Here is a 27,610-nt window from a genome sequence, read left to right as displayed (position 1 = left end):
ACATCCTATACCATGATGTGCTACTAGGTTTAAAACAGTTTGGGGAGGGCTTACAGACGACTTTGATGGTCCATAAACATGTGGCCATATATAGTAGTATACTTCTGATGTATATTTTGTCACAATTTTAAAAGCTGTATGAACCTATGCAACAATGATTATATTGTAATATCAGTGTTGTGGTCTTCTGGGACGTGTCCCTAAACAATATTTATAGGTGGTATCAAAAAGTTTAGAAACTAGTTCTGTAATACGCCAGCAGATGGCAGCACAAGGCTGCATGCACAGTCACAAGGAGCGCCAACCTTCATAAGTCACTGTGTTCATGATGTGACAACATGATTTCACTTCCACCCACTCTATTCGCCAGATTTAGCTCCTGCGGACTTCAACCCTTCCCCGAAGATGAAGATCCGGCTAAAAAAAGTCAGCTAGTTGAGTAGAAGACATTATTTTTTTTTTAGAAAATCAATAATTTACTGAACAGACAGAAATGACAACTTTTGATATGCGCATACAGTAAATAATATGATCAGGAAAGAATAAAATCAGAAAAAAAAAATTTAATCAAAAAAATTAAATAAAATTCAACATAGCAGCATAAAAGAAAGCTGTCTGATGCCTAAGTATAAGAGATGTGGTTTTGGTGAACAGGATTCGATCGGACCTTTTTGTACAAACAGGAACCCAAATACATAGAAAGCAGCTTTAAATGGTTTACGTCGTGCGAATGTTGTACCACAATCATATTCAACCTTTTAACATACAACAGTTAAAAAAAAACCTACAGGCTTTGAAACAGTAAAAGGATTTCAACATTTCAAGGAAAAATACCTTTGCTTAGACACGAGGTAATCGGAGCCCACACTCACACGTGTATATATAGACACTAAATTAAAATAAATGTACACAAATCATTCAAAATAATACACATCATAGCATAGTACAGTATCTGTCATAACGGGGTAAAGTCGTGTCCAAAATAAACCATAAAAAAAGAAGAAAAACTAATTTAACCTAAAATTAGTATGAGGAAAAAAGTGCACTCAGCTAATCCCTGATGAAGCTGCTAGAATTTGTGAATGAACATTAAAAAAAAGACAAAGAAAAAGACTTTCCTTCTTATCTTGGAGAGTCTTGCCAGTGATAGATTTCATTACCCATGATGCTTCACAGTATCGCATTGGATTATGTATTTCCCAGGAAGCAGGAAGTGGGGTCCAAGGTCATGGGTTGTTCATACAGGTTGCTCTTTGCTGCTGATTCGGGATGGGTTACAGAGGAAACTATCCTACATCAGCATGAAGGAGTAAATTCATAGTTTTTGAGCTTTGACTACTGTGCCATGCTGTTCAGACTGCTGTTTGATCCCGCCAGGCCGTTTTCAGTCTTCTGGAAGCTTTTAACCGCACTGGGAACCTGTAAACCAGTCGACAGGCTCAGGCCACCACACCACACCTGGGAAAACACGAAAAGGTACGAGACTGAGTCAAGGGTTATTATAGAAAATGAGACATGAGCCTCGGAAACGTCTTGTTGAACTGGTGTACAGAGTTGTTTTCTCGTGATCATGACTTCATTTTCTCGTAATCTTAACATAAACGTTGTTTCCTCGTAATCAGTGCTTCATTTTTCTGCGTATTCGGCATAAGAGCATGTTCTAGAGGCAGCACCATCGACAAAAAACATCATCGACAAAAACCATAACTGGAACCACGTGCTGTGGTCTGACTACTCTAAAATATATCCCTTAGTATTGTCCCTTAGAAGTTTTTACTAAAATGGTTGCTGAAATATGAGGGGTGCACTCACTTTTGTGAGATACCGTATCTCCGCTTTCAGGAGCTAACCATAATTAGCCACAGTTACAATACAGCAACTTGAGTTACACTGTAATTACATAGTGACATTATAACCTGTTGTCACTGGGATGAAACTGTTACGTCTATAAAGGGCAGGTGATTCTAAGTCATGTGACGTGACCGTCCAGCCGGAACTCACCATAAAGGCTGGTACGACAGGTTGAGTGAATTTCGTCTTGAACGAGTGAAGCAGCTGTTTGCTTTCGGCGTTGTAAAACGACAACTGACCTGAAATTGAAAAGACACAAAGGAGCTTTCGGGTTCAGTGAAAAATAGCATCTGTGGTCATTCGGCTGGAACAGGATGTGAAAAGAACAATACTGTACAAAGCAGACAGGCTTGAAAAGGGCTTATTAGAGCTCTTTTACTCGCACACTACTTCAAGAGAGTCAATGGATCTGCCTGACATTCGATCTACAGGTGTCCAATAGCTCTAGAAAGCTCTGTAGGACTGGTGTTTGAAGCAAGAGATATAATCTCCTGTAGCTCAGGGACTTTATTAGAAGAGAACTGAAAGAATGGACACAAATTAACGGTTCATTTCAGTTATTCCAGATACCACATGTTGACATTTCACTGTCGATTTTCACTTCCCTGAATTAGTAAAATAGTTAATCACAATAAAGTAAAATTTATAAAAACCTTATAAAATAATAATAATTATACATACATATACAGTATATAATTGCACATCCCAAAAAAATTCACCACCTAGATTTAACTAAGCCAATAGGTAAAAGCCCCCCCATTGGATAATTACTGCATAGATGATTATATTTCGTCTGGCAACAAGTTATTTAACCCAAACTGATGCAGTAAGTAGCTTCTCCTTTTTTAAAAAACCATGTTAAAAGACACATCATGTGGTTGTGGAAAAGGTGTTCTCAATTCTCTTTCAGAAGTGTCAAATTATTGGCATCAAGCTATCTAAGGAGAACTCTAAGGAGATTGCTGAAACTCCTAAAATTGGGTTAAGAACTCATTATTAAAAACTGGAAGGATAGTGGGGAACCATCATCTTCGAGGAAGAAATGTGGTCGGAAAAAAATCTCGAATGATCGGCGATCATTGAACGTTTGGTGAAATCAAATTGTAAAAAAAAAAAGTAGAACTCAGGGCTATTGTTAAATAGTGAATATTTAAGTGCATTTCCACACACACAATGCGAAGGGAACTCAAGGGTTGGGACTGAACATCTGTGTAGTTTTAAGAAAAAACACTTATCAATGGGGCTAATCGGGAAAAAAGGCTTCGTTTTGCTAGGGAGCATTAGATTAGACTCTGGATTTTGTAATCCATCCACCACTGAATTTTTCAGTATTGTTAAAGTAAGTTGTGTTGGTGAGTTTTGTGTTTAATTAATTAGTGTCTGGTAGTTAGTTTTGGCTTCTCCCGTACTTCCATACTTCACCATCTTCTCTGTATATTCCCCAAATTAAAACAAGGAAAAGTTCTGTGACAAAAGCTGACAGCCGAAATCCCACAGATGCTTTTCAAACAGGTGGAAAACAAAATGAAATGCCTGCAAAAACTAAACTTGATTTATAACAAACCACAAAACACAATTGGTGTTTCAATAGATTCTTTTGTACCTCCGTCTACGTCACAGTAAACCCCTATCCTCTCGGGCACTGGCACATCCAGAGTCTTCGCCTTGTTGTTGTGTTTGGCAGCAAATGAGTTCTGGAGCCAGTTATTGACATGAATACACCAGGTGGTGTTGGTTTTACCCAACTGATCGAACTTGCCCAGGTTCTTATAGGCCACACCGATGCTATAAGACTTGCAGTCTTTGAGAGCCTTCACCTCCCAGTAGTGCTGACCGGCATCAATACTGGTGTCACCTGTGCACAGAAATATATAATCAGTTTCATTAATACTGCAGGATATAAATATTAATACATTTTCCCTTCATACAGTAAGGACAAAAGTATTTGGACACATAACTATTCCAGTGATATGTGGTTCTTCTTCCAACTGTTACCACAAAAAGCTGAACGCACACAATTGGATGCAAAAACATAAAATCCTTCCTTCATTTTGTACTAGGAGTCCCAAACCTGCATGACAATGCCCCTGTGCACAAAACCAGCTACTACTCAAAATGGCAAAGCCTTCTGAGCTTTACAGCTAACTCTGACCGTTACATATTTCTATTTTTGACACTGGAGACTCCTTCCAAAAGTCTGTTTTCCTTTCATAGGGAACAAAACACATGCAGTATCTATTATACCAGTTCCCTGTGTAAAATGTTGCTTATAGAAAAGATTAGATTCCAGATTCTATACCTAATACTGTGTACGATTCTCCAGTAAAGCGATCTCTGCCTCCCCTCGGAGCTGGTGAGCGAGCAGTCGAGCCTCTTTTCGGAGATGGAGTTCCACTTCTGTACATATCAACAGAGCAAAAATACTGTCAGTCCATACGAAATGGCTGAAAGTTATTAACACACACACAGACACACAGACACACAAACACACACTTACGGCTTCAGATTCATAGAAACACTAGAACTAACACACAGCTGATTCAATCGCAAAACGCACAAACACACAGACTCAAAAAGCCATGGCAGAGAAGAACCACAGAAGCAGCAATAAAAAAAATTGCAACAGCACATTCAGAGAAGACCACTCGTGTTAGTGAGGGCACGTCTACAGAAGAAGAGATGCAGGCAGATGGACGTTCAGGGTAGGATTTTGATGGCTGATTGGAACAAATAAAAATGCGAAAATGAAGCAGATGTTACAAGCAACAACAATAATTTAAAAACCCTATTGAATTCAAAACCAGATCTGAAAGGATGATCTTCACATAACCTACACTATCCAATGTGTACATACTGTATGTGTAATTACCACAGATAACACATTGGAAATGTTAAACTCTAATGAGAAATAAAGTACACAAATATATCATGAGATTTCTACAACTATATTACTCATATAAGCTATACAAGCATTCCAAAAGCAGCAAATAGATGATGCACATTTAGATATTTTAGAGACTTTATAAATGCCACCAAGTTTTCTATAAATATTTTTCAAGAAAATTGAACTGTCTTTAGACTTCTATTGTAATTACATTTAGTTTAAAAAGAGAAATGTTTCATAAAGTTTTTGTTTGTGGTAATAACACATACTACACAGTTGCACCTGGATAGAAAACAGGTCAAAAAGACCAGAGAAATTCTTTTAAGATCAGCCATTAACACCAACATCACATTCTTTGTGATATTCATTAATGACTGGCGGTAGTGTGGTGGAAACAACTGGATGTAAAATGTCTGCCAAAAGTTTGGAAACACCTAATATTTTATATTTTTCAGACACATATACGTATGTTCATGTTTTTATGTGCCGAACTAGCTGAAAAATGAAATTCTGTGGAGTCCAAATTGGACAATTTTTGACTCTAACCGAAGATCTTGTGTAAGACGAAGACCAGGAGAGAAGATGTTAACACGACAGTCAAACATGGAGGTAGAACCTTAATAGTTTGGGGTTGTTTTAAAGCAGGGAAAGTTAAAGACTTATTTCAGGTAAAAGAAATACTGAACCGACATGGCTACCGTTTCATACTTCATGCAATTCCTTCTGTACTGTGGCTCATTGGAACAGACTTCACCATACAACAAGACAATGAGCCAAAACTTAGGTCTAAGTTCTGTAAGTGTTATTTAGGAAAGCATACAATTATGGATTGGCCTGCCCAGTCACTGCACATAAATCCTATTAAACTGCTCTGGGATGAACTGGATCACAAGAAAGAGTCCAACTAGTGAGGAACATCTTTGGTAAGTTTTACAGAAGACATGGCAAAGAATTTTAGCTGAATGTTTAAAGTGTGTAAAAGCTGTGTGTAAAGCTGTTATTCATGCTGAGGGAGGATTTTCAATGGAAATAAAGTATTACGTCTGGACATTTATAGATTTGTTTGGTCACAGTAAATCTTCATACTGTTACGTTTCCTAGTTTTTGTTACATGTAAACCAAAAGAACATGATTGTGCCTCTCGAAAACGATAAAAGTCTAGGTGATTATTCATGTCATTATTATGAAGTATGTACACTTTTCTTTTAAACCAACAAGGTCATATTACTCTGTGTGCATCATCATGTTTTATGTACAGACGTGGTTGAACATTTTTAGTCCCACAGTGAATTCTCTGCCATGCACATTGTGGATTGACAGATGCTAAAGAGTGATAAACATGATAAAAGAAAGCTCTATGATTGACATGCAGTAAATTGTGATGTTGTTATGTCTCGATTCTTAATGGTCATTAATTATAAAGGTGTCGATTAATAGTAAATCAAAGGTGTTCTAATATGTCATTGTTTCATTAGTAACAGCTAATTCACAGGTTGTTATAAAGAATATTGATTTGTTGATGTGATGTTTACTGAAACAAATTTTTTTTTGAACATTTAAGAAAGTCACCAATGTGAGTGTTTTCTAATAGAAAATCTTGACCAGGTTTTGTGGACATTTTACAACATGAAGTGTAGCAAGAAATGGATAAAATGTAAATCCATGAACCTGAGAAATAAAACATCTCTGGATATAACCGAATATCTTCTATTCTAAGTATATCTTATTGATATACTTAATACCTTGTCAATGGGTGATGGTTAGTGAGGACAGCAATGAAATGACATGAATCTTGGGGGGGTTTGATAGCAGAATGACTTGATGGTGAAAACACGAAGTCTTGATTTTGACTCATTACTCACCAATGTTATAGAGACGGAAGCATGAAAAAGATTAACACGTGGGGTTTACTGCTTTGGAGGCATAGAATCAAAAAGTTGGGACTATTGTTCAGTTTATTGCGCTTATTATCTTGCCAGCATTTCTTTGAAAAGAGAACGAGCGGTGAAGGAAACACCCTAGAACCTGAAGAGAGTCAGTTATATGAAAGGCAGTTGTAGATGGAGGCATGACAGAAAACTGATTACGACGAAAGAATTTGTTAAAAAAACATTTAAAATATATATGGAAGGCTGTTCTCCATCTAGAAATGTCCATCAGATTTAGACACCCACACTCACACACAAGTGTTATAAGTTACCATTCTATGTAGTCAGCTAGCTACTAAAATTACACACATCTCATCCTAGCATCTTGGATATTCAATGATTCGGAATCCCAAAGTTAGCCAGATAACCTTCCAAAAGAATTAATGCTATAATGCAAAATCTCATTCAAGCATTCAAATTTAAAACCTCAGCCTATCATGCACTTTCTCCTAAAGGTTAAAATGTTATCTGGCTAACCCTGTTTTTTTTTTTTCTGAGGCTATTAGAATGTCTATATTTGCCAGCACCAAATCCCATGAACACCATGCTGCAACAAGAAACTAGGGAAGGCTAAGAGTAAAGCTCTAAAGGGCCAAATTCCACAAGGCCAGAAACACACACGATCACCTTGTCATGTTCTTCAGATTAGTCATGTGTGCGCTGTTGGTGGAAAAAAAGGAAAACGTGAATAAAAGAAAAATGTCTGGGAGTCTGCGCTGTTAAAGGAAATCAGGGTAAAAACATCAACACCGAAGCAGGATGCGTCAATGTTATAGGAACAATTTATATAGCTGCAACGTTCTTCACAGGGTTTACAGGGACAGCTAAGAAAATGCAGCCCTAGAGGCAACTGCAAGAAAACCGAGCATATAAATGATGATTTTTGAATTAGTATAAAAATATTATAATCTTCAGCTACCCAACTGACTATCTAACTTAACATTGATTTCCATATAAACAGTGTGCATCTAGGAGAGTAAATAAAAAAAGTATATATATACACTGTACATATATATATCAGTTGGATGAAAATAAGAGCACATACCTGCCCTTGTTCTCTTTCCCTTTGACTTTACTGTCTAGGCCTTTGCCTCCCTGTGGGTCCCACTCCACATTGCTCTCATCCACCTTCAGGTTCAGGTGTGAGGACGACGAGTCAAAAGTGAAGTTGAAGGCTGCCCAAGAGAAAACGAGTTAATACTGAATGTAAGTTATTATTGACAAAATTCCTGCCAACAAAAGTGAGTACACCCCAAGTGAACATGTCAAAACTGTGCCACTGCCTTAATCCTCCGGGGCATGGAATTCACCAGAGCTGCACAGGTTGTTGCTGGGACCCTTTTGCACTACTCCATAATGACATCGCAGAGCTGCTGGATGTTAGATGCATGGTGCTTCTCCACCTTCCACTTGAGGAGGCCCACAGGTGCTCAATAGGGTTTAGGTCTGGAGACATACTTAGCCACTTCATCACCTTCACCTTCAGCAAAGCATTTGTCATCTTGGCGGTTGTTTTCATGTTGAAAAACTGCCATTAGGCACAGTTTCTGAAGGAAGGGCATCGTGTTGTGCTTCAGAATTTCACAACACATGTGGAAATCCATGTTTCTCCCTATAAACGGCAGCTGCTCAGTACCAGCAGCACTGATGCAGCCCCAGACCATGATTGACTGTAGACACAATTTTCTTGGTACTTCTCAAAAGAGCATTGCCACACATGCTGGATACCATCTGAGCCAAACACATTTATCTTAGTCTCATCAGACCAAAGGACATGGTTCCAGTAATTCATGCTCTTGGACAGGTTGTCTTTAGCAAACTGTATGCGAGTTTTCATGCTTCATAAGATGCTTCCTTCTGGGAGACAACAGCCATGAACACCGACTTGTTGCAGTGTGCGGTGTACGGTCTGAAAACTGACAAGCAGATCTTTTTCTTCTGGAACCTCTAAAGCAAAGCTGCAGCACTCATGCATCGTTTTTTTGAAGCCAGTTTCTGCAACTGACCCACAGCATGAGGAAATTCTTTGATCTGTATGACCGTGACCACTGTACTGTGAATCAGTTTCAGGGTGTTACTGATCTTCTTATATCCTCGGCCATCTTTGTGGAGAGCAACAATTCTAATTGTGAAATCATCAGAGTTCTTTACCATGAGGTGCAATGTTGAACATCCAGTGGTCAGAATGAGAGAATTGGACTCAAAGCACCAGATTTTAAGTGCTCTATTAAAAGACACACAAGTCTGTATGGTTCTGTCAGGACATGCGTTAAGCGACGTATAGCTTAGGGTATACTCACCTTTTGTTGCCAGGTATTTAGACAATAATGGCTGTGTGTTGAGTTATTTTCAGAGGACAGTCTGGATCTATACTGTATACACTAAAAATTATCTCCAAGTTTCATTTCCATTGTATTGTCCTTTGACAAGATATACTAATCAATCAATCCATCCATCCATCCATCCATCCATCCATCCATCCATCCATCCACAGAATAACACCTCTGTATCTAGCTGTGTTTTCATTGATTTGCTTTAGAAGTTTTTTATTTTATCTTTACCTCTGGTTTCCAGTGTGACAGGATCAGAATAATCTCCAGCTGCTGCTTTGTTACACGCTCGAACCCGGAAGTTCATGAATTTGGAATCAAACTTTAACCCTGAAAATAAAAGCTACTGAGTCCATAGCTTCTTAGAATAAAGTCATAGCAAAATATACAGAGACATCTATAACAAATATTGTTGGCTTTATAAAAAAAAAAAAAAAAAAAAAAGCAAAATTAATATACACTACATATATATACAATTGTAAGTGAGATTGATAAGGAATATTGGATAATTTTGGTTTTACATTAGGCATTGTAAAAACAAAATTACAATGGCAAAAATTACAATGATCACTTTGAACCTGCTTCTTTAGTATATTGCCTAAAAATGGTAGTGGTTTTTAAAATGACCTTTTTTTCAGAAAGTTTTTATACATATCTCTGTTATATATAAGATTCTTGTTTATTTTTTTACGGTCATATTGGTTGAATGTTGCCAATAATGTGTATTTGTGTGTGTGTGTGTGTGTGTGTGTGTGTGTGACATGCAGTGTGTCCTTGCTCTGTACCTGTCAGTGTGTACTCTGTGCTCTTGATGTTGTCCACAATCTCCCAGTGGTGCTCATCTTTGACCCGAACCAGACCCTCGTGGTTGGTTTTTCTGTGCTCGAGGATGTAGTGGTCGATCTTGCTGTCCTCCACCGGCATCCTCCAGACGATGGTCACTGCGTTGTCCATCACCAGACAGTCTTGGACATCAATTTCTGGAGCTCTGGGGACTGAAAGACAAGAGTGAAATAGTCATGCTATATAGCAGACACAGTGCAGGTGTTTATAGATAAGCCACATTATAACATTATTATAACATTTGTGTTTGTATGTTTATAATTTACTTTACCTGCAACTTGCATACATTTGGCCATTATTACACGCCCATATCATATTATTAGTTATGGTCAAATAAACACAATAAAATTCTCTATCTTATCTTACTAAAATATAGACATTTTTTTTTTCTAACTTTTTTACAATTTTATTTACGAATTAATATTAAAATGTTTGACTTTTACTACAAAATGCTGACTACAGATTTCACTTTGTAATTGTGTTTTATTACATGGAACAAATTTATCAAACTAAACATTTTTTAATTGTAATCTGTTTACTATTGTTATGATGGAAGTTTATTTGCAAACATACTGTATGTAGCATGTAGCATCTCATGTGGATCATGAGATGATTTGAATGCCATATTTTTTGCCACCATGAAGATACTTACTAGCAACATACACTATCTAGTATACAGTGACAATAAAATACTTGAATCCATGTTTACATAATTGTATATGATGTGTTTGGATGCGGTAGCATTAAATTCTCCCTGAACTAGAAGACCCAAACCTGTTCCAGCATAACAATGCACTTGCACACAAAGTCAGTTCCATGAAGATTTGTTTGCATGGAATGGAAGTGGAAGATCTTGAGTGGCCTGCTATATAGGTAAATAGGAACATGGACTTCAACCCTATTAAACAACTTTGGGATGAATTGAGATGCTGACTGAACCCCAGGCCTCCGCATCCTACATCAGTACTTGACTTTACTAACATTCTCGTTTCTGAACAAATCTTTAAAAAAAAAAAATGAGTGGAACATCTTCCCAGAAAAGTGGATGTTATTATAACAGTGACTGTAGACTAAATATGGAATGAGATGTTCAAAGACTACATACAAATTGTATGGTGCATACTTTAAAGGAAAGGTTTTTCAGTTCAGTTGGGAAATATTTTGAAAACTCCATTAGAAATGCATTTGATGTAAACAATAATGTGCTGTGCTATGTGTATTTTTGCATTTAAATGTACAGCTCAATAACAGTTACAGCTCTGCATATTGCCGTCTAGCCATTAGAATTTTCAGTAGGTTTTTCTTGAACTTGCTCAAATCCTTACGCTTGCCCATTTTTCCTGCTTCTTACACGTCAACTTTAAGAACAAAGTGTTCTTCACTTGCTGCCTAATAAATAAATCCCACCCACTAACAGGTGCCACGATGAAGAGATCAGTGTTATTCACTCACTGGTCATAATGTTATAAGGTCATAATGCTATGCCTTTATTATTATTATTATTATTATTATTATTATATATGACTATATTATTCTCCCCATCTGTTCAGTTGTAAAGTGTATTTGAAAAGGTTTGTACTTCTGAGCAAAAAAAAATCTAGGTTCAATTTATGAATAGAACAACATACACTTTTCTTTGTAAAAAGCTTTCTCCAAGTTTACCTTTAAAAAATGGAAATGTTATCCCACAGTAACCCATCGATATTTCATTTACAGTATATGTACCAATCTTGCTGATTTTCGGAACAATGATTTGCTGTTAAGACCATTAAAAACCTAAAAACTGTCATGGCTAATCCCTTTTGCTAAACTAGCACATAAGATGTGTTTTAAGACATTTCCTTTCAAAATTGCTTCATTATGCAGGGAGAACAGGAGGAAACCCCCCTTTGTGGCAGATGCCTGATTTACATGACAGTAGCCACTGCAAAAGGGTGCAGGTGGCTTGCATGTCATTGACTCGCTATAATTAAGAGCAAACCATTGAAGACATGTGAGCTCACAAATGGGCCCATGAAACAACATCTATGGATCAAAAAGCAGACAGGCTGAAATTTGAGCTAAAACTCAACCACTACTAAATTTGTGTAAACACTTATTTATAGAAATAACTTCACTATCACACTTGTCCTTCCCACATTTTGTAGATTTCTATTAACTATTCAAGCTTGTCTGTCTACAAGACACCTATTGATACAATAGTAAGTATAAGTAAAAAAAAAAAAAAAAAATCACCCAATTCTCGATGCTTAGTTCGGCTTGAGATGTAAATTAGTCTGGAAGCATGTCAATCAATATCAGGTCGCAGCTGATCGATTTGAATCTCCAAACAAAACACACACATTAATTGAGGTCATTTTAATGTCAGAAATAAACAGATCCAATACACAGTTATCCAGAGAGAAGAAAAGAAGTCGCCGTCAATTATTTTGTGCCGAAATCATCGTATCACGGTTTGACTACACCTCAGAGACAGAGAAAAGCTTGCTCCGTATTGTTGTGGTGATCGATATTCAATAAAAAAGAATGTCTGGAAGTGGTCTAACGGGACTGTTGGACATACCGGTTCTCGTTTTTGTCATTGGGACAGTCTGGTTTATTTAGTAGAGCCATCAATTAGTTGCAGTGTATCCTCTATACACTGCCACCAGTGTATCCGAAGCTACTCACAAGCTACCGGTTCCAGTGTTAACAATTATGAGGCAACTGATCAACGAGTACGGTTATAGTCATGGGGAGATGAAATGAAGCGTTCTTTCTTTCCTAAAAATCGTGCCTTTGACCATGCACAACATAAATAATGGAAGATAGCGGCATGAGTCACCCTGAGCTGCAACTCAACTCCTCCGAGACCTGTGGTTCAGTTCACATTTCACACGTATCCAACAAATAAATAAAAAAGGCTGTGATCGATGCAAATAACTGAGTCTTAAAGTGTCTGGGGTGTTAACAAAATCCTTGACTGGCCTTGAGTCGTTGCACCAGAGTCCTTGCAAAATTCTTGTGTCAATGCAGATTCATAATGACAGAGATCATAAATGCTTCAGTGATCAACAAATGCAAGACAAAGAGGCAAAATGATAACATAAAGAATAAAGCAGTATGCTGACTATTTTTGGGGACAACTTTTGCCTGAACTAACTGCAAAAATCAATAAAGAGGTTATTCATTGTCTTCATTCTTTTTAGACGGCTGCGTCTAAACCGCTTCAGTGCTCCACATATGCAAGAGCATTAGATTACCACTGCTAGGAAAAGTGTTAAAGCAGGTTCAACACTAATACCAAAGCTCTCTTATGCTGTCACAGCAACACACAAAGCTCAGAACACCCCTCTTACATGGATTACACACACGCAAATGGACGACTTCTTATATTTGTCAATACTGATTTCATTGTGTTTGCACTGTAAATAAGTTAAAGAGCATTCTATGACCTGGTTTAGTCTGGGCTACAAGAGACAGTGGTGAGGTTTCACGTTATTTTTAGATGTGTGGACTGTGCCAGGCTTTTAGGGCATCTGTGGACCTGAGAGCCTCATGGGTGCTTACTCAGAACCACTTCTGACGAGGAAAGTCATCATCTATCTGCCCTTCTCTTTCACACACGTAAACACACACACTACAGAGCAATGTACATGCAAAACAATATTCCATAAGCAAATACCAGATACCGAAAATATCTTGACTGATCAATATACTGTGCACATTTTTATATTTTAAATAATCCGCTGCAATTTAAATTTAACGCAAAATTTAAGTGCAATCTTTTTTACATGCGGAACATAGTTAAAATCTGAGTTCCCTCAGGAACATATTAAGTGGCGGACCGCAAATTTGTTTCGTCTCTGCCTCATAACTTGCATGTTTTTGAAATTATTATTATTAAATTTGAAAGCAAACACAACAATGCCAGTGGTATAAATATATATATATACCGTATATATACCGTATGTATATGTGTACACAGTGTTCATCATGTTCCTAATGCACAATTTGTCCTGCTTTCAGTTTATCATTTCTGACAGCTTGGCATAGGACAGGAATAACCCGAGGAGAAAGTCCGGGTTCTGTGCACAAACCCACAGCTAATGTGTCCCCAACGTGCAGTGCAACAACGTGATTTGTACATTCAGCCATTATGCAATGCACACAAACCCGATTCTGCTTCACACAGAATCATAAATGCTGCTGCTGAAACTCCAGGGATTACATTCATCATGAAATAACGTGCTACTTTCTGGGGATCTGTAGTAGTTTTTCAGCCAGTGCAGTCCCTAGTGAGCCATACAACAGACTGACATTACATCCAATGTCCCAAATGTAAGTGGATACACAGTGGTGGCAGCAGAAGAACGAGAGCAGGACGGCTCGTATATCACTCCCAACAAACGACTAAAAAAACAGCCTCCGTCCTGACACCGCACACCACGCTTCCTTTTCACTTTTCCAAACATTTAGGAAAGTCGTTGTATCAAACTCGCCATTCTTTAACAGAAAAAAATACCCATCTGATTCATAAAAAACCTACAAAGCAGCTAATATGACATGCACACTATAAATATAGCAACACTCGTACCAGTCCTAGCCATGGCTGCTAAATAACTAGCACAGCTGGGTTAGATATCTAATTATTATCAGTGAAAAAAGTTATATACTGTTTTTTTTTTTTGTTACATGTTGTAATATTAAAAAATATTTTTTACTACATGGTTTAAATCTCCTGATACTCACTAACAAAAGTCAAAGTAGGATAGCACTTTATCCACTTCATGTATTTTCCCCTCAACCTTAACCTCATAACCCTGAAAGATCAGGTTGCTACAGATATTTGGCTTGGCAACCTCATGAATAAGAACCAACGGATAAAATTCGTAGAACATTGCTAAACCATTAGCTTAAAAGTCTTTAAGCTAATGTATCTCAAACGTACTGTATCAAAGCAGGATCTTGCTGGGTGGCTAACAAACTGGTGTAAGGTGAACCTCCAGCTCACAAAAAGTCAGAATATTATTGCAATCTGTTGGTGCTCAAGTATTTAACCTGACTAAAATACATGCTAGCAAAGTATACAATTAAATTAAAGTTAATCCTGACTTTCATCAAGAGGAAAACTGTAACTAGTTAGCTACGCTCCATTTTCCTAAGAGTCTAGCTTTCTTCAGAAATGGGTTTTGTCTATGGGTTATCTAATCAGAACCAATGTTCCTTGTTAATGTTCCAGCTTTCTTTAGGATTAGATATCTAGATCTAGATATTTTATCTAACTAGCAACTTAGTCCCAGCTTTCTTCAGGAAAATGACACTGGCTAGTTTTTTCTAGCTAGTATTTTTTAGTAATACATTTTAGCTTTCAAGCAGTGGAATTATTATCAAGCTACCAATAATGTTTCAGCTTCCCTGAATAAAGAGGCACTGGATACCTAACCCAGCTAACAATATACTTATTTAACTATTTAAATAAACTATTTAACTAATCACTAAAACATTGTTCTGTGGTGAAGGAACTGTTTGTAGTCCAGGCAAAACATGCAGCACATCCTAATCTCTTCACCATTCTCATGTCCTTGTGTGTTCATTTTGTGCCAAAATATTTTATCTACAAAAACAATATCCATTCTTCACATTTTTTGGCACTGATTAAAACCCTAGATTAGACCTTCACGAAATTGCTGACTGAAGTTTATTTGGATTTCCAAACTCACCGGGAAGGAAGCGAAGGCCCTGGAGAAGCTTGCGCTCCTGTGAAAAGTCCACCATCAGGTGGGTCATGTTGTCTGAAGCTTTGGGCTTCATGGTGAGACGGAAAGCTGGAGCCATCGTCACCCTGAGACCAAAAAAACAGTTTTAATATGTCTGTTGCCCAATTGTATTATTTATAGACAATATTAGTAGCACTGCAGTCATCAGTATTAGTACTTTAACTACAAACAATATGATGCACTGTCAACTAAGCCTTAATGTGAAACCCACAACAACGGTTTGGTCATAAATCTGCTTTTTTAACAGTGCAATGGAATTAGCTAAGAAAGCATGGCCAAATTTATATATAATGCTTTCTTTAAGATGATATTGTCTAGCTATGATTTTATTTGAATCGAAATATCAAAATATACAAAATATATCTAGTCCAAGATGGCCTCCCCACAATGTTATTTACATTTACATTTATAGCATTTAGCACAAGCCCTTATCCAGAGCGATGTACAAAAGTGTTTCGAGTCTCTATCAATGAATAAATCAACACGGGTTAAATTGATTAGTATTGTAAATACCATCAGCCTAAACTCTGCTGAGAGGAAAAAGAAAATTGTTTTATATATAAACAGGGAAAAGCAGTGCAAGTATGTTATAGCATTTAGCTTACAGTTTCAAGATTTCAGTGTCACAATTTGTCATAAATCACATCAATAATACTGTATGACATTTGCATTGCCAAACAGGGCTTAGATAATTGATATTCCATTTATAAGAAATTATTTTCACATTAACAGTTTCCCAGTGTGCTCTGTGTTTAGTGTATTGCACAACTTATACTAATTAATAGTTAATTCAAAACATTTAATGTGACCACATAAAGGCTTAATAAACGAACACTGTGAACCACGTACAGGCTGATACACACCGTCAGACACACCCTGGGTCAAAAGTCAGGTCTTACACACACACACACACACACACACACACACACACACACACACACACACACACACACACAGAAAAGAAGCATAACATTTTTACTGAATATAACTACATGCTCAAATTATGTAGTCAGTTCTAGAACAAACCAACCCTGTGTAGGTTTTTAAGTATGTTTATGTGTGTGTTTATGAGTGTGTTTGATATGTAGTGGAACCAGACGACACAGATACACACATGCATGCAGTGGGTGTGGTTAGCGAAAAGTCAACATTGTACTGTACCTATCTTTGATCTGTTTGGCAGCCTTGGAGGGGAAAGTGAGAATGAGAGAATGAAAGAGAGAAAGAGTGTGTGTGTGAGAGAGAGCGAGAGAGAGAGAGAGAGAGAGAGAGAGAGAGAGAGAGAGAGGAGAAAAAAAATCCAGACATGGTTAGTAGAGGCATGCAGGGCACAGGATGAGTATGCAATATTGCACAGCACTGATCTGTCTCTTCATATCTCACTTTTTCTCTCTATATCTCACACACACACAACACAATGATTAGTGTAAAAGATGAAACCTAAATATTAATAAATCTACTTTATTTTCACACAAGACTGAAGACAATATCATGTGACCAGCCATGATCAGTGATCTTTACCATGAAACCAACAAGCAATGGCCATAACATGCATTTTACTCCTATCATTATGTAGAAATTAGTAATCAGACCTACTGGAATGAATAAATTATCTGTTATATCAATGAACTTGAATTAATAAAAACTATCAGCCACCGCTTTGGAAAGCTAGCATAAAAAAACTTAGCACCAGCACATCAAAACAAATCTCAAGTATTTTAGGGTGGATTTTTCTTTTAATTACAGTATAAAGAACCTGACAAATGCTTAAAAAAATTAACAGGCTGTTAACATAACTTGTACTAATTATAGCAGACCTACAACTCTCAAGAAATGTGATACATTTCCATTGTACTTTCTATCTATAGTATTTTTTGTATAGTTTTCTTAACAATCCCTGTCTATATTCTGATTAGTGAGTGAAAGGATTGAGAAATACAGACCTTGGTGAACTCATCCTCGCTTTTAATCTCCACTGCTGCTTGAGCGAACTCCAGCAACTCTTCTGAACTTTCTAATGCATTAGTACTCTGGGTTAGCTGGTTCTGAAAATACAATACACTGTGGTGAAAAAACCCTTCCAATAACGCAAAGCCAATTCTCTTCTAACCATTAGCTGCTTTATTTCACACAATTAAGCAGAAATTTTCAGATTACAAACTTAAATTCAATTCATTTTTATTCGTATAGCACTTGTACAGTTTTTTCAGCTGCTTTGGAGCGTTTCTCAGATAAGAAATGAAATTAACTTTTTAAATTAAAAACTTTAGTCTACCGATGGTTAAACACTCACAGTTTAGACTATAGGTATCTGGTTTACTAGCATTAGCTTTGTAGCTTCAATACAATACTAATAATTGTAATCGTAGTAAAAGTGTTTGTAATTATGAGCAATGTTCTTGCCGCCAAAGGCCTTTTGGTACATGAGTTATGATGCTTCTGGAGGATTTAATAAAAGTGTGTAACGGGTAAAAGGTGCTGAAGAATTACTGCTGAGTTTAGCTGAGTCATTCTGAATCCTATCACATTCCTTAGTAGATTTGTAACCCTTTTAGTTTGTCCTTCCTCTCTTTCACTGGAGACCATTTTATTTCACTCTTTCCTATGTCTTGCTTTTGTAATATGCATCCCTCTCAGGATTACTGAGCTTTGGAGTTTTATCTGTTATGTAGATTAAGAAAGTCTACATGAAGAATATGACATGTTATTATTATTATTATTTTAATAGTTAATGAAAACTACAATACATGCTGCATTATATATTACAGGCTTTTTAGTTTTACTCTACAGTTTGTTGAACATTTTGCTTACTGCTTCAGGCTTTTCTCAAACGAATTCCTAGAGAATATATATATATATATATATATATATATATATATATATATATATATATATATATATATATATATATATATATAAAAGCACAATATTTACTATTTTTAATTCAGCCATCAATAAAAATTATATGCAACATGAAAAATTTGAATTAAATACATTTGATTAAAAAACATCAATTATCTTGTCCTTTTGAATCTTTTAGGACACTTTTTTCTCCCAAAAAATTCCTTGCCCTAGAAAGTATAGTACTTTCCCGCTTTACCGTGGTTCGAATCTCACGAACCCCGGTTTATCGTGGAATTGCATTTGCCACATAACTAATTTGTTTAGCCGAATTTCCCGGTCTCTTTCCGATAGCACGATAGACCAAAAAACTTATCAGGGTTTATGTTGGAATAATTACATTTATTGATACAAATATAATTGTTAATTATAAAATGAAGTAAAATGTTAATACAGTACAGTACTGTATACATGAAATAGCATTTTTGGGGTAGTGTCCGTTTATCGTGGGAGGTTTTAGAACGTTACCATCGTGATAAACGGGGTGATTCCTGTATACTGTTTATAACTGGACAGTTTTTGTTTCATTTTGCTTTTCGTCCATTCCTTCTTCTTTTTCCTCCCACCCTTCTCTGGTTTCAACTGGCACGAGGAAAACAAGGGCAATGCTTAACAATAAAGCTGCCAGACACCAGTGTATTTGAATATGACTCTCCGAACACGGCTTTTTCCAAATGATTCTTAGCGATTGCTAACTCAGTTCCTGAGGATCTACAGAATTCAGAAACTGGTTATCATAAGCACGTTTTTGAAACACTCACTAACACATGGTAACAGAACCTACAGAATCCATCTATTCTGGTTGCAAACTCAAGATTCACTGAATTGCAATTGGCAATTCTGGTTGCAAACTAAAATTAATGTGAATCCGGTTGCACAATGAAATCCCTATTAGAGAATTAATAACAGTGTAATAGACCATGTGTGAAGAGCTGAACAGACTGGGTTCTAATGGATAATCTCTTATCTGGGCCGATTTCACTCGTCAGTATTGTCTCTGTTCAGTGAGCTCAGAGAAATGCCGTGGCAGCATGGTGACATCATCCAGACTGGGCGAAGAGAAGCAAACAAACTCCAAGCATACAAACACACACCATGTCCTAGATTCGTTTTTTGGTTGCTGCTTACATCCTCCAAAGAGGACACGATTACCTGCAGTTCCTGCGTTTTCCTGGTCTGCTCTTGCTTAATAGTGTTGGTCATGCTCTCCTTAGTCTCTTGCAGGATAGAGAACAGCGTGTCAAACTCCTCTTCTAAATCAGACACCACCTGGCTGGAGTTAACCTGATCACATGGCACATACAGTCAATATTCATTTCCAACATAGTTGACTCGATCAAGAAAAGAAGAAACTGGAGCGGCTGGTTTTAGACTTATTTACATTAGCCTTCATTACCATGTCCTGCACCTTACCTGAACTCCAGCCAACAGGTGACTCAGCGTCTCGATGAAATTGTGAAGCTCATCGTTTTTATTTGCTAATGTGGTGATTATCCTTTGTAGGGCCTCCTGTTTGGAGAAAAGAAGAAACATTTGTAGATATATGGCTAATCTGTGCTATTTACTGCTTCTGTTTCAAACAAAAATTATTTTGCCACATTTGAGAAGACATAGAGGTTGCTAGAGGTCGACCGATACCGATAGCTAGATTGGATCGTACCCATAAAATAAACAAACATAACACTCCATGCAAAACAGCACAATTACTATTAAAATTTTACAATATTACTATTGCAAAATATAATATAAAAAAAAAACTACTAAATCATGGAAATGTGCTAAATGAAATAAATATGAATGAATAAACATAATTATAATTTATGTATAATTACATAAATAAATTGTAAATAAAAAATATATTATAGCGCTCTCTGTGCACAAACACCACGTGGTGTCAGTGACTCGCCTATAGAGGCCGCTCTCACAATGACAGCGGACCGTCTAGCTGGTCCAGCAATGAATGCAACCCAGAAAAACTATCCGTATGGATTTTTACCAATAGCTGATAGTACTAACAATCAACTATCGGTGCTGATACAATGGCAAAACCAAGGAATTGGTCAACCTCTAGTAAACAAGCATTAATGGTACTCCACAAGTGCTTTGTTCTAACTCGTTATAATGATCAGCAGCTGATGCTCATTTTTATTTAAAGAGCAATATTCTTAATTTGTCCTCCAGGACATGTACAGTTTGTCCTATATATTTACTCATGTGGAAGACCCAAAAAATGTCTGACACACAAATTTACCATCATGCTCAAGTCCTAAAAATACACTATCTGACAATTATGCCTGTATGTGGGCCTTCAAAAACTATTGCCAAAACACTGACAGGACCCAATAACAATACTGTCATGAGTTTAAGATTTCACTTCACTGGAACTCAGAGGCCCAAACCAACATGAAAATACCCCTGTGCATTAATCCATGAAGACATGGTTTGCCAAGGTTGGAGAGAAAATAAAACATCCTGTGCCCTGATCATAACGCCACATCACACCTTTACGATGGACCGAAAACCTGACTAAGCATTTGTGCCTGACATCACTAATGCTGTATTGTTGGAAATTTCCATAGCCACTTTTCAAATTCTAGTGAGAAACCTTTCAAGAAGATTGGAGGCTGTTGTAGCAGGAGGAGTGGACCAAATTTTGAATGGGATGCTCAAAAATCTCATGCAGGAATGATGCATTTTTATGTACCTCGGTCAGAATGAAAAAAGTCTCATTATGAAGGCAGGATTAAAAGAAAGAACCATGCAGCAAAGTCAAGGGAACATACTCTGGGTGAGTGCAATCTTTAGCCTTGGTATTCCACAATATCCTATTCTAGGCTGCAAGTACAGGGTCTACCACATACGAACAAAAATATCATCTTCTTGCACTTTCAGGATTTTATCCACCTCTTCTAAGGACATACCAGTGATGTTTAAAGAGAGGACTGCAGAATGGCTCTAGATCAGACTCTATGATTGTTTTTAAACTCCAACTTTTTAAAGACCCTTTAAGGAGTGTTTATTATCAATCAGCCATTAGGGAGAACATGTAAACATAGACTTTGTAGAATACTGGCCAAGTGCATATAATGTTTCCACACACATCCTGTAACCCTAAATACTCATTTAACACGAGTAGCACATAAATTGTATTCATGTAGCTGTTTACATTTAGGAAGTTTCATATATCACTGACGTTCACTGACGGCACTGAGTGCACTGGCTTGTGCAACCCTACATACAAGCCAAATAAATCTTAAATACATTGAAACATAAATATAATTCTCTTTAAGCCCATCAGGACAATGAGGCTACACTGATTGGGACTCACCCATAGTAATTACGGAAGACTTGCTCTTTTCCTGCTGACTTATTTAATTATACATTTTTGGGGACCTCATTGTGTCCCCACAGTGGATAACTTGGGAAACATCATACACATTGTGCATGTTTGGTAGACCAGAGGACAGGATAACAAGTTACTTTCTCTTAGTGCACAAGAAAAGGGAAGAGAGATGTTCCTATGCTAGGAAGATTTAAGGATTAGTCTACACGGCTATCTTTAGAAGAGATGGCACAAGACAGTATGCTCTGTAGGAAAGTAGCAATACAAACTAGTAATACCAATGAAGAGATTAGGGCAAGTAGCCTAGGACACAAGGAATATGGCAATAGAGGGCGATTTCAAAACACAAAAAACTATTAACAATTAAACCCTAAATGTCTACCTGATTTGTCGTTTGATTAATGCTTTTTTATTTATGTTCTATTTTATGTCTTTAAAAAGCCAGTACAATCAATTGTAACAAAACTTATACTAAAATAGTGACGTTTTGATCTAAACTAACAAGCATGTCTGAATAAGAGCATGTGCCATATAATATAAATATAAAAAATTCGAATCAAGTTACTTTTACCTGTCAAATAAAAACGAAAAAAAGATAGATTACGGTCATGATCAAGGAATTCCCATAAGCCCGGATTTATCCTGACCTCTCCCTGACCTCAAATTGGTCCTATTACAAGGGCCACACCCTATTTTCCTGTGTTTATACACAACAAATAAGAGCCAAAGAATAAACTCATATACATATGTAATAGAACTCTAACTAGTGCTTATGATCATTAAAGTTTTTTGGAACAGTCCCAGATATTCAACCATTCCACTGACCCAACATATTTTCAACTGGTGGACTAACATCGGGCCACCAGGGTCATCTTTCAACCTTCAAATTCACCATATCCAATATTGTCAGGGTTGTCATAAAATGTGCTCCTTTGCCAATTTTGTCTTACATAGGTTGTCAGAGTTGTTAAAAACATGCCTTTATCAGCACTGACCCACCATTGGTACAAGGTGTGCCAACAATCCAACAAATAAAACAGATACTGAGCTAATGTTTGTTGGGTCACATGGAGATGGTTAAACCTTCAGGACAGACCTTTAACCACTTTTTCTCCACTAAGTTACCTCAGAAATTATTTAAACCTTTTACTTCCACCTTATTATTCAGTCTTAACTCATATTAAACAGTAACTTGTACGAATTATTAAAGGTTTAATGATGAGACAGATATGTGAATGCTTTTCAATTAGCTTCTCATTACGACTTTCATATTTTGTCATGTAATCACCTTTAAATCTTAAACCAAATAGCTTTTTTGAGCCCAGTTGATTAAAAAGCCATTCAGAAAAAGCCAGCTTACAAATACAACCTCTTAGTAAAAACCACTCATGACTATAAACTATTTGCCAACATGACATTTTGTTTATAACTTTAATGTGAATCTGAAATATTACTTTAAGACTTTTATTAGTAAGCAGTGATTTTCCTTGTGGAAAGTGTCTTATTTGGTAAGTGTGTGCTTGCTAAAGTAAAACTAGCAAACAAAATGATTAGCCATTTCATTAGATCGCTGAACAAGGAAACGTTGACCTACGTAAACATGAATTAAAATAGAGCCAAAGTGTAGAAATATGACACATCAGTTTCCTAAAATATGTCAAAGGCTTAGCTTTACTATGTATATCACAGGTCATACCGGCATATGATACACTGATACACTGCTGTAACCAAAGCAAAGGACACACATACACTGTACACACACACACACACACACACACACACACACACACACACAGAGTTCCAGTGTCCCTTGGTGTGTGTAATACAAACAATTATGCTTTTCTCATATCACCAAATACTGAGAGCACATTTGCTGTCCAATGTATGTTTCTATAGATTCCGATTTAATTTAATTAGCCTTTAGATATTCAATTGTATTTCAAAATATCTCTTAGTATATTATATCTCTCTTAATATCTACCTCAAACCCTTTCCATTTGGCTTAATGAGATACTGTAATCTATATGAACATGAGTACAACTTAATAGTGTAGCTCACTGTTATAAAGAAATGAAAAAGGTAACCATCTCAGCGAAATCTAAATTTTTGCCGTTCCTCTTTGCAGTTTGGCAAAATGTCTCTCAATAAAGCCCTGTCCAAAAAGGGTTTAAAGCTAAAAAGCATGAAGTTATAAGCATTAATAGAGACTTATTTAATATTACTTCTATTGTTTCTTTCTTTTTTTTGGTTTAGATAATTCAATTGGATGTATTTCCTGTGCAGATTTCAATAACTGGCATGAAAAAGTGCATCATAAATAAAATTTATTTATTTATAGTATTGTTTATTGCTATTTTTGATAACATTTTTACCAAAAATGTGTATCGAGTGTTACATGATTTGGGCATGTAGTGAGGAATACGAACTATTATGTTACCTTTATTAGCCTGGTAGCACCAGCTGAGGTACACACCAACACCCAACTTATATTTCGGCTAATCGAATTTACATGAGGTAATTGGAAATTATATGAATAACATTTTTGTGAATCTTCCATAAAAGCCTAAGAAATCATTATACTGTAAAGAAAAATTGATTTCTTTTTAGACTCTCCTCTGTAGCCATTGTCAGCTTAGTGTCACGTTTCAACATGAAGGCAGTTGATTCAGATTTTAAGACAGAATTCATGTTTCCTGCTTTTAATCCTCAACCATTTCCCCATTTCTTGATTATGTATTTTCCCTATTTTATATTCCCAATCACTCCAGTCATCTAAACCAACTCTCTGGACTATAACTAAATTTCTTAGATGGCTCATAATAAATATCACACTTCACATACCCGTGTCCTATGATAGGTCCCAGATAATATCTGTGAAACGAGTTACTCTAACATTCCCTATATTACTGAAACCTGAACATGTTGATGCTTTAATATATAGAATGAGGGTGAAATTCAATCCCACCTGCTGCACTCTCCTCTACATAAGTGAATGGGTATTAAGCCTCAAGGAAAGGTAATGATCAGGTTGCCTACCATGCCACCTACGTCTCTAACGGCATGGGAATGTGCATAGAACTATCCATCAAAATCAAACACGGTTTTCTGATTAATCACACGGTTACAAAACAGACCATCATTTGAAAATGTTACGCCTTGGATTATTTGGTGCTGGTTAACAGCTAGTTTGTGTTAGTTTTACAAACTACACATCAGGTACAGATCAGGAAGAGCCCTAAACAGACTAGAGGACAGACTACTTCTTTCTCTCTACAGGCAGAGTTTTAGCGAGGACTGAATCCCACTAGCATCAGAAGCCGAGAGATATTCTCAAACTTATTTAAATCTCAAACATTTCAGTTCTCTCTGAAATCAGAAAATGGGCCATGATATTCATAATGTAAATCTGACAAAGCCAACCATTTGTGAGCACTTAGATTTGGGACACAGAGTTTCAGTGCATCAAAACAGAGTAATAATCAGCTTGACATAACAGTGTATGAGCTTTTGAGTACATCTACTGAGTTTCAAACATCACCAACACACATTAGACACAGCGAAAAGGGTCTTATATAGCGATCTATGAAAGCTTACATAAAATGGTGAATATTTACATACATAAGAGCATGTACAACGATGAAATGTCATATGCGATTGATTTTTTGGGTGATTCATGCATCTGCAGTAATGCAATGTGAATTTTATTTTAATAGCATGCTGATCATTTCCCATTATTAGACCCTTAATGGCGCATCAGGTAATACAACACTTTGTTTTGTAAATATTGGGACTGTAAAGAAAAAAAAAACAGGTTTGTATTTGTATAATTTCTGCCCACAAAGCATTTTTCCTTATTGTTTATATGACTCAAACCTATACATTATGAGATCCTCCAGCACTGCTCGTCTGGTACCACCTTCTCTCAGAATGAGAGGTAAGTATACTTCAAGGCTCTTCACTGTTCTGGCACCGAGTTGGTGGAATGAAGTTCCCCTAGAAGTTCCCCAAGGTGGTGGAATGAAGTTCCCTAGAAGTTCCCCAAGGTGGTGGAATGATGTCCCCTAGGAGTCCCTGGCTATCTTCAAGCGATGTTGAAGACCTACCTCTTCGCGAAATACTTAAATTTGCACTTTCCAAGTTTGCTTTGTAGAACTAAAGAGTTATATTTATATTAAGTTTGTAATCTTGCGTACCATTGTAGATTTATTCATTACTAGAGACTCAAAGCACTTTTGTGGCGTCTGCTAAATGCTAAATGTAAATGTAAATTAAGCTTTACTAGATAAATCTAAATCTAAAAAGCTGCGAAATGCACAATTACACAAATCTTCTGGCCCCAGGATGTTACTTGGGCATCCAAACGCAATCATGACCGGAAGTCAGGATTTAAACAGGGTTTTTAAAAACGAAATAAAAAAACTTTTTCTATGGCCACATTGTCTCTTTTTCATGCTCAACATATCTTATCTAAGGTTTATATTTACATGTAGAGATTTTCTCAGATGTCCTTATTAGTGTCTCTTTTTTAAATACACTAACCAGTTTGTAGAAGAATGGAAAAGAAACGCCTTGAGTTCAAACACCTTGGCCTAATCCATCAGCTATTAGTGTTGTATTAGTGTGTAATCTTCCTACATAGTTTTTGCCATCCAGGATTTAATGCAACGCAAGTTTGGAATGATGAAATCCAATGCAGTAAATGCAACAGGACTATCCTATTTGGAATTCCCACTTAGTTAGGAATTCTATGGGGAGCACCAGGATGACATGCACGATCTAACAATCATTATGCCGTAATAGTCGGGTTATATTTGTTGCAAACGCCTGGCAACGGAAATCCCTACAGCAAACACGCAGAGCAATAAATAAAACATGTGATTCTGACCATGATTCAGCGTCCCGGATGTATGAATTAAATACAATAGGTAAGGAAGCTAGAAAAGGTATAGAATGAAGCATGCACGCTCCCATGTCATATACAGAGCTGATCGAAAGACCGGAAAGACTACAGTGTAACGGTGCAGCGTTATAAGCGCGTTATTAAACACGCACGTTGCGTTGTGAGCGCTCGTGCCACTTACTTTCTGAGAGTCCATACCGAGGAGTGGAAAAAAAAAACGACCCAACCCGGATTCAGTGGCGTTACATGGAGCGACCAAGTTTCAGCTCGAGCCAGACGGTGAGGATGATGATGATGATGATCCCCGTGCCTCTGAAACTAGGCGGAGCACCGGGCGCACGCGCAGTGCACCAGGACCGCTCGAGGCACGCGCACGCGCGTCGTCTAACCAATGACCTCAGGTGGCACGCGCCTTTTACACAGTTTGGAAATTATTATTAGAACGTTTATCTTATTATTATTATTATTGTTCTTCTTCTTATTATTTTTTATTATTATTATTATGTTTACTTATTTGACTCGACATCCACGTGCACGCTTGAAATTCCCAAATCTACTTGCAATAATTGTGTTTGTGCACAATTACTACACAGTTTCACAATACCTAAAGGCATCTCGTGCATCCACGTGCGCTCTCTAATAATGGACAGGATGCACAAACAGGTGATCTGAGCTAAAGTCAAGAGACATTTCAGAGCGATGCGGTTTGCAAATGCACGCTTTTGCATGCTTCCAAAGCATACGATTTTGTTAACCTAATCTATGCAAACAATACTTTTTATACCCTCTTAGTTTATTTCGTATGAACTCCATTTTGTGCATTCGCGCTTCTCGTGTCATGTTGTATTTATGCATTTATGTACGCATTATA

The 27,610-nt window shown here is 36.9% G+C and overlaps 1 protein-coding gene across 5 annotated transcripts; it reads right to left on the bottom strand.

Annotated features, from left to right (window-relative positions):
• Nucleotides 1-543: 543 nt before the first annotated feature.
• Nucleotides 544-27,075, bottom strand: fsd1l (fibronectin type III and SPRY domain containing 1-like). Of its 5 annotated transcripts, none has more exons than XM_046839280.1 (14): nucleotides 26,921-27,075; nucleotides 19,910-20,005; nucleotides 19,649-19,780; nucleotides 17,539-17,640; nucleotides 16,757-16,779; nucleotides 15,539-15,660; nucleotides 9,779-9,988; nucleotides 9,225-9,323; nucleotides 7,709-7,838; nucleotides 7,291-7,323; nucleotides 4,151-4,248; nucleotides 3,455-3,706; nucleotides 2,002-2,090; nucleotides 544-1,458 (listed from the first exon to the last, which is right to left on the bottom strand). In XM_046839280.1, the coding sequence occupies exons 1-14, from the start codon at nucleotides 26,933-26,935 to the stop codon at nucleotides 1,336-1,338; spliced, it is 1,524 nt and encodes a 507-aa protein (XP_046695236.1). In that variant the 5' UTR covers nucleotides 26,936-27,075; the 3' UTR covers nucleotides 544-1,335. The 5 variants fall into 5 exon arrangements, with proteins under 5 accessions (XP_046695236.1, XP_046695237.1, XP_046695238.1 ...); XM_046839281.1 differs by having other exon boundaries at nucleotides 4,151-4,245; XM_046839282.1 differs by having other exon boundaries at nucleotides 16,757-16,767.
• Between the last annotated feature and the right edge of the window lie 535 nt (nucleotides 27,076-27,610).

The sequence above is a fragment of the Silurus meridionalis genome, chromosome 25, assembly GCF_014805685.1.
Source record: "Silurus meridionalis isolate SWU-2019-XX chromosome 25, ASM1480568v1, whole genome shotgun sequence".
In the NCBI taxonomy this organism is placed as follows: Eukaryota; Metazoa; Chordata; class Actinopteri; order Siluriformes; family Siluridae; genus Silurus; species Silurus meridionalis.
Note: the sequence above shows the minus strand (reverse complement) of the source record. Positions and strands in the feature narration are given on the sequence as shown.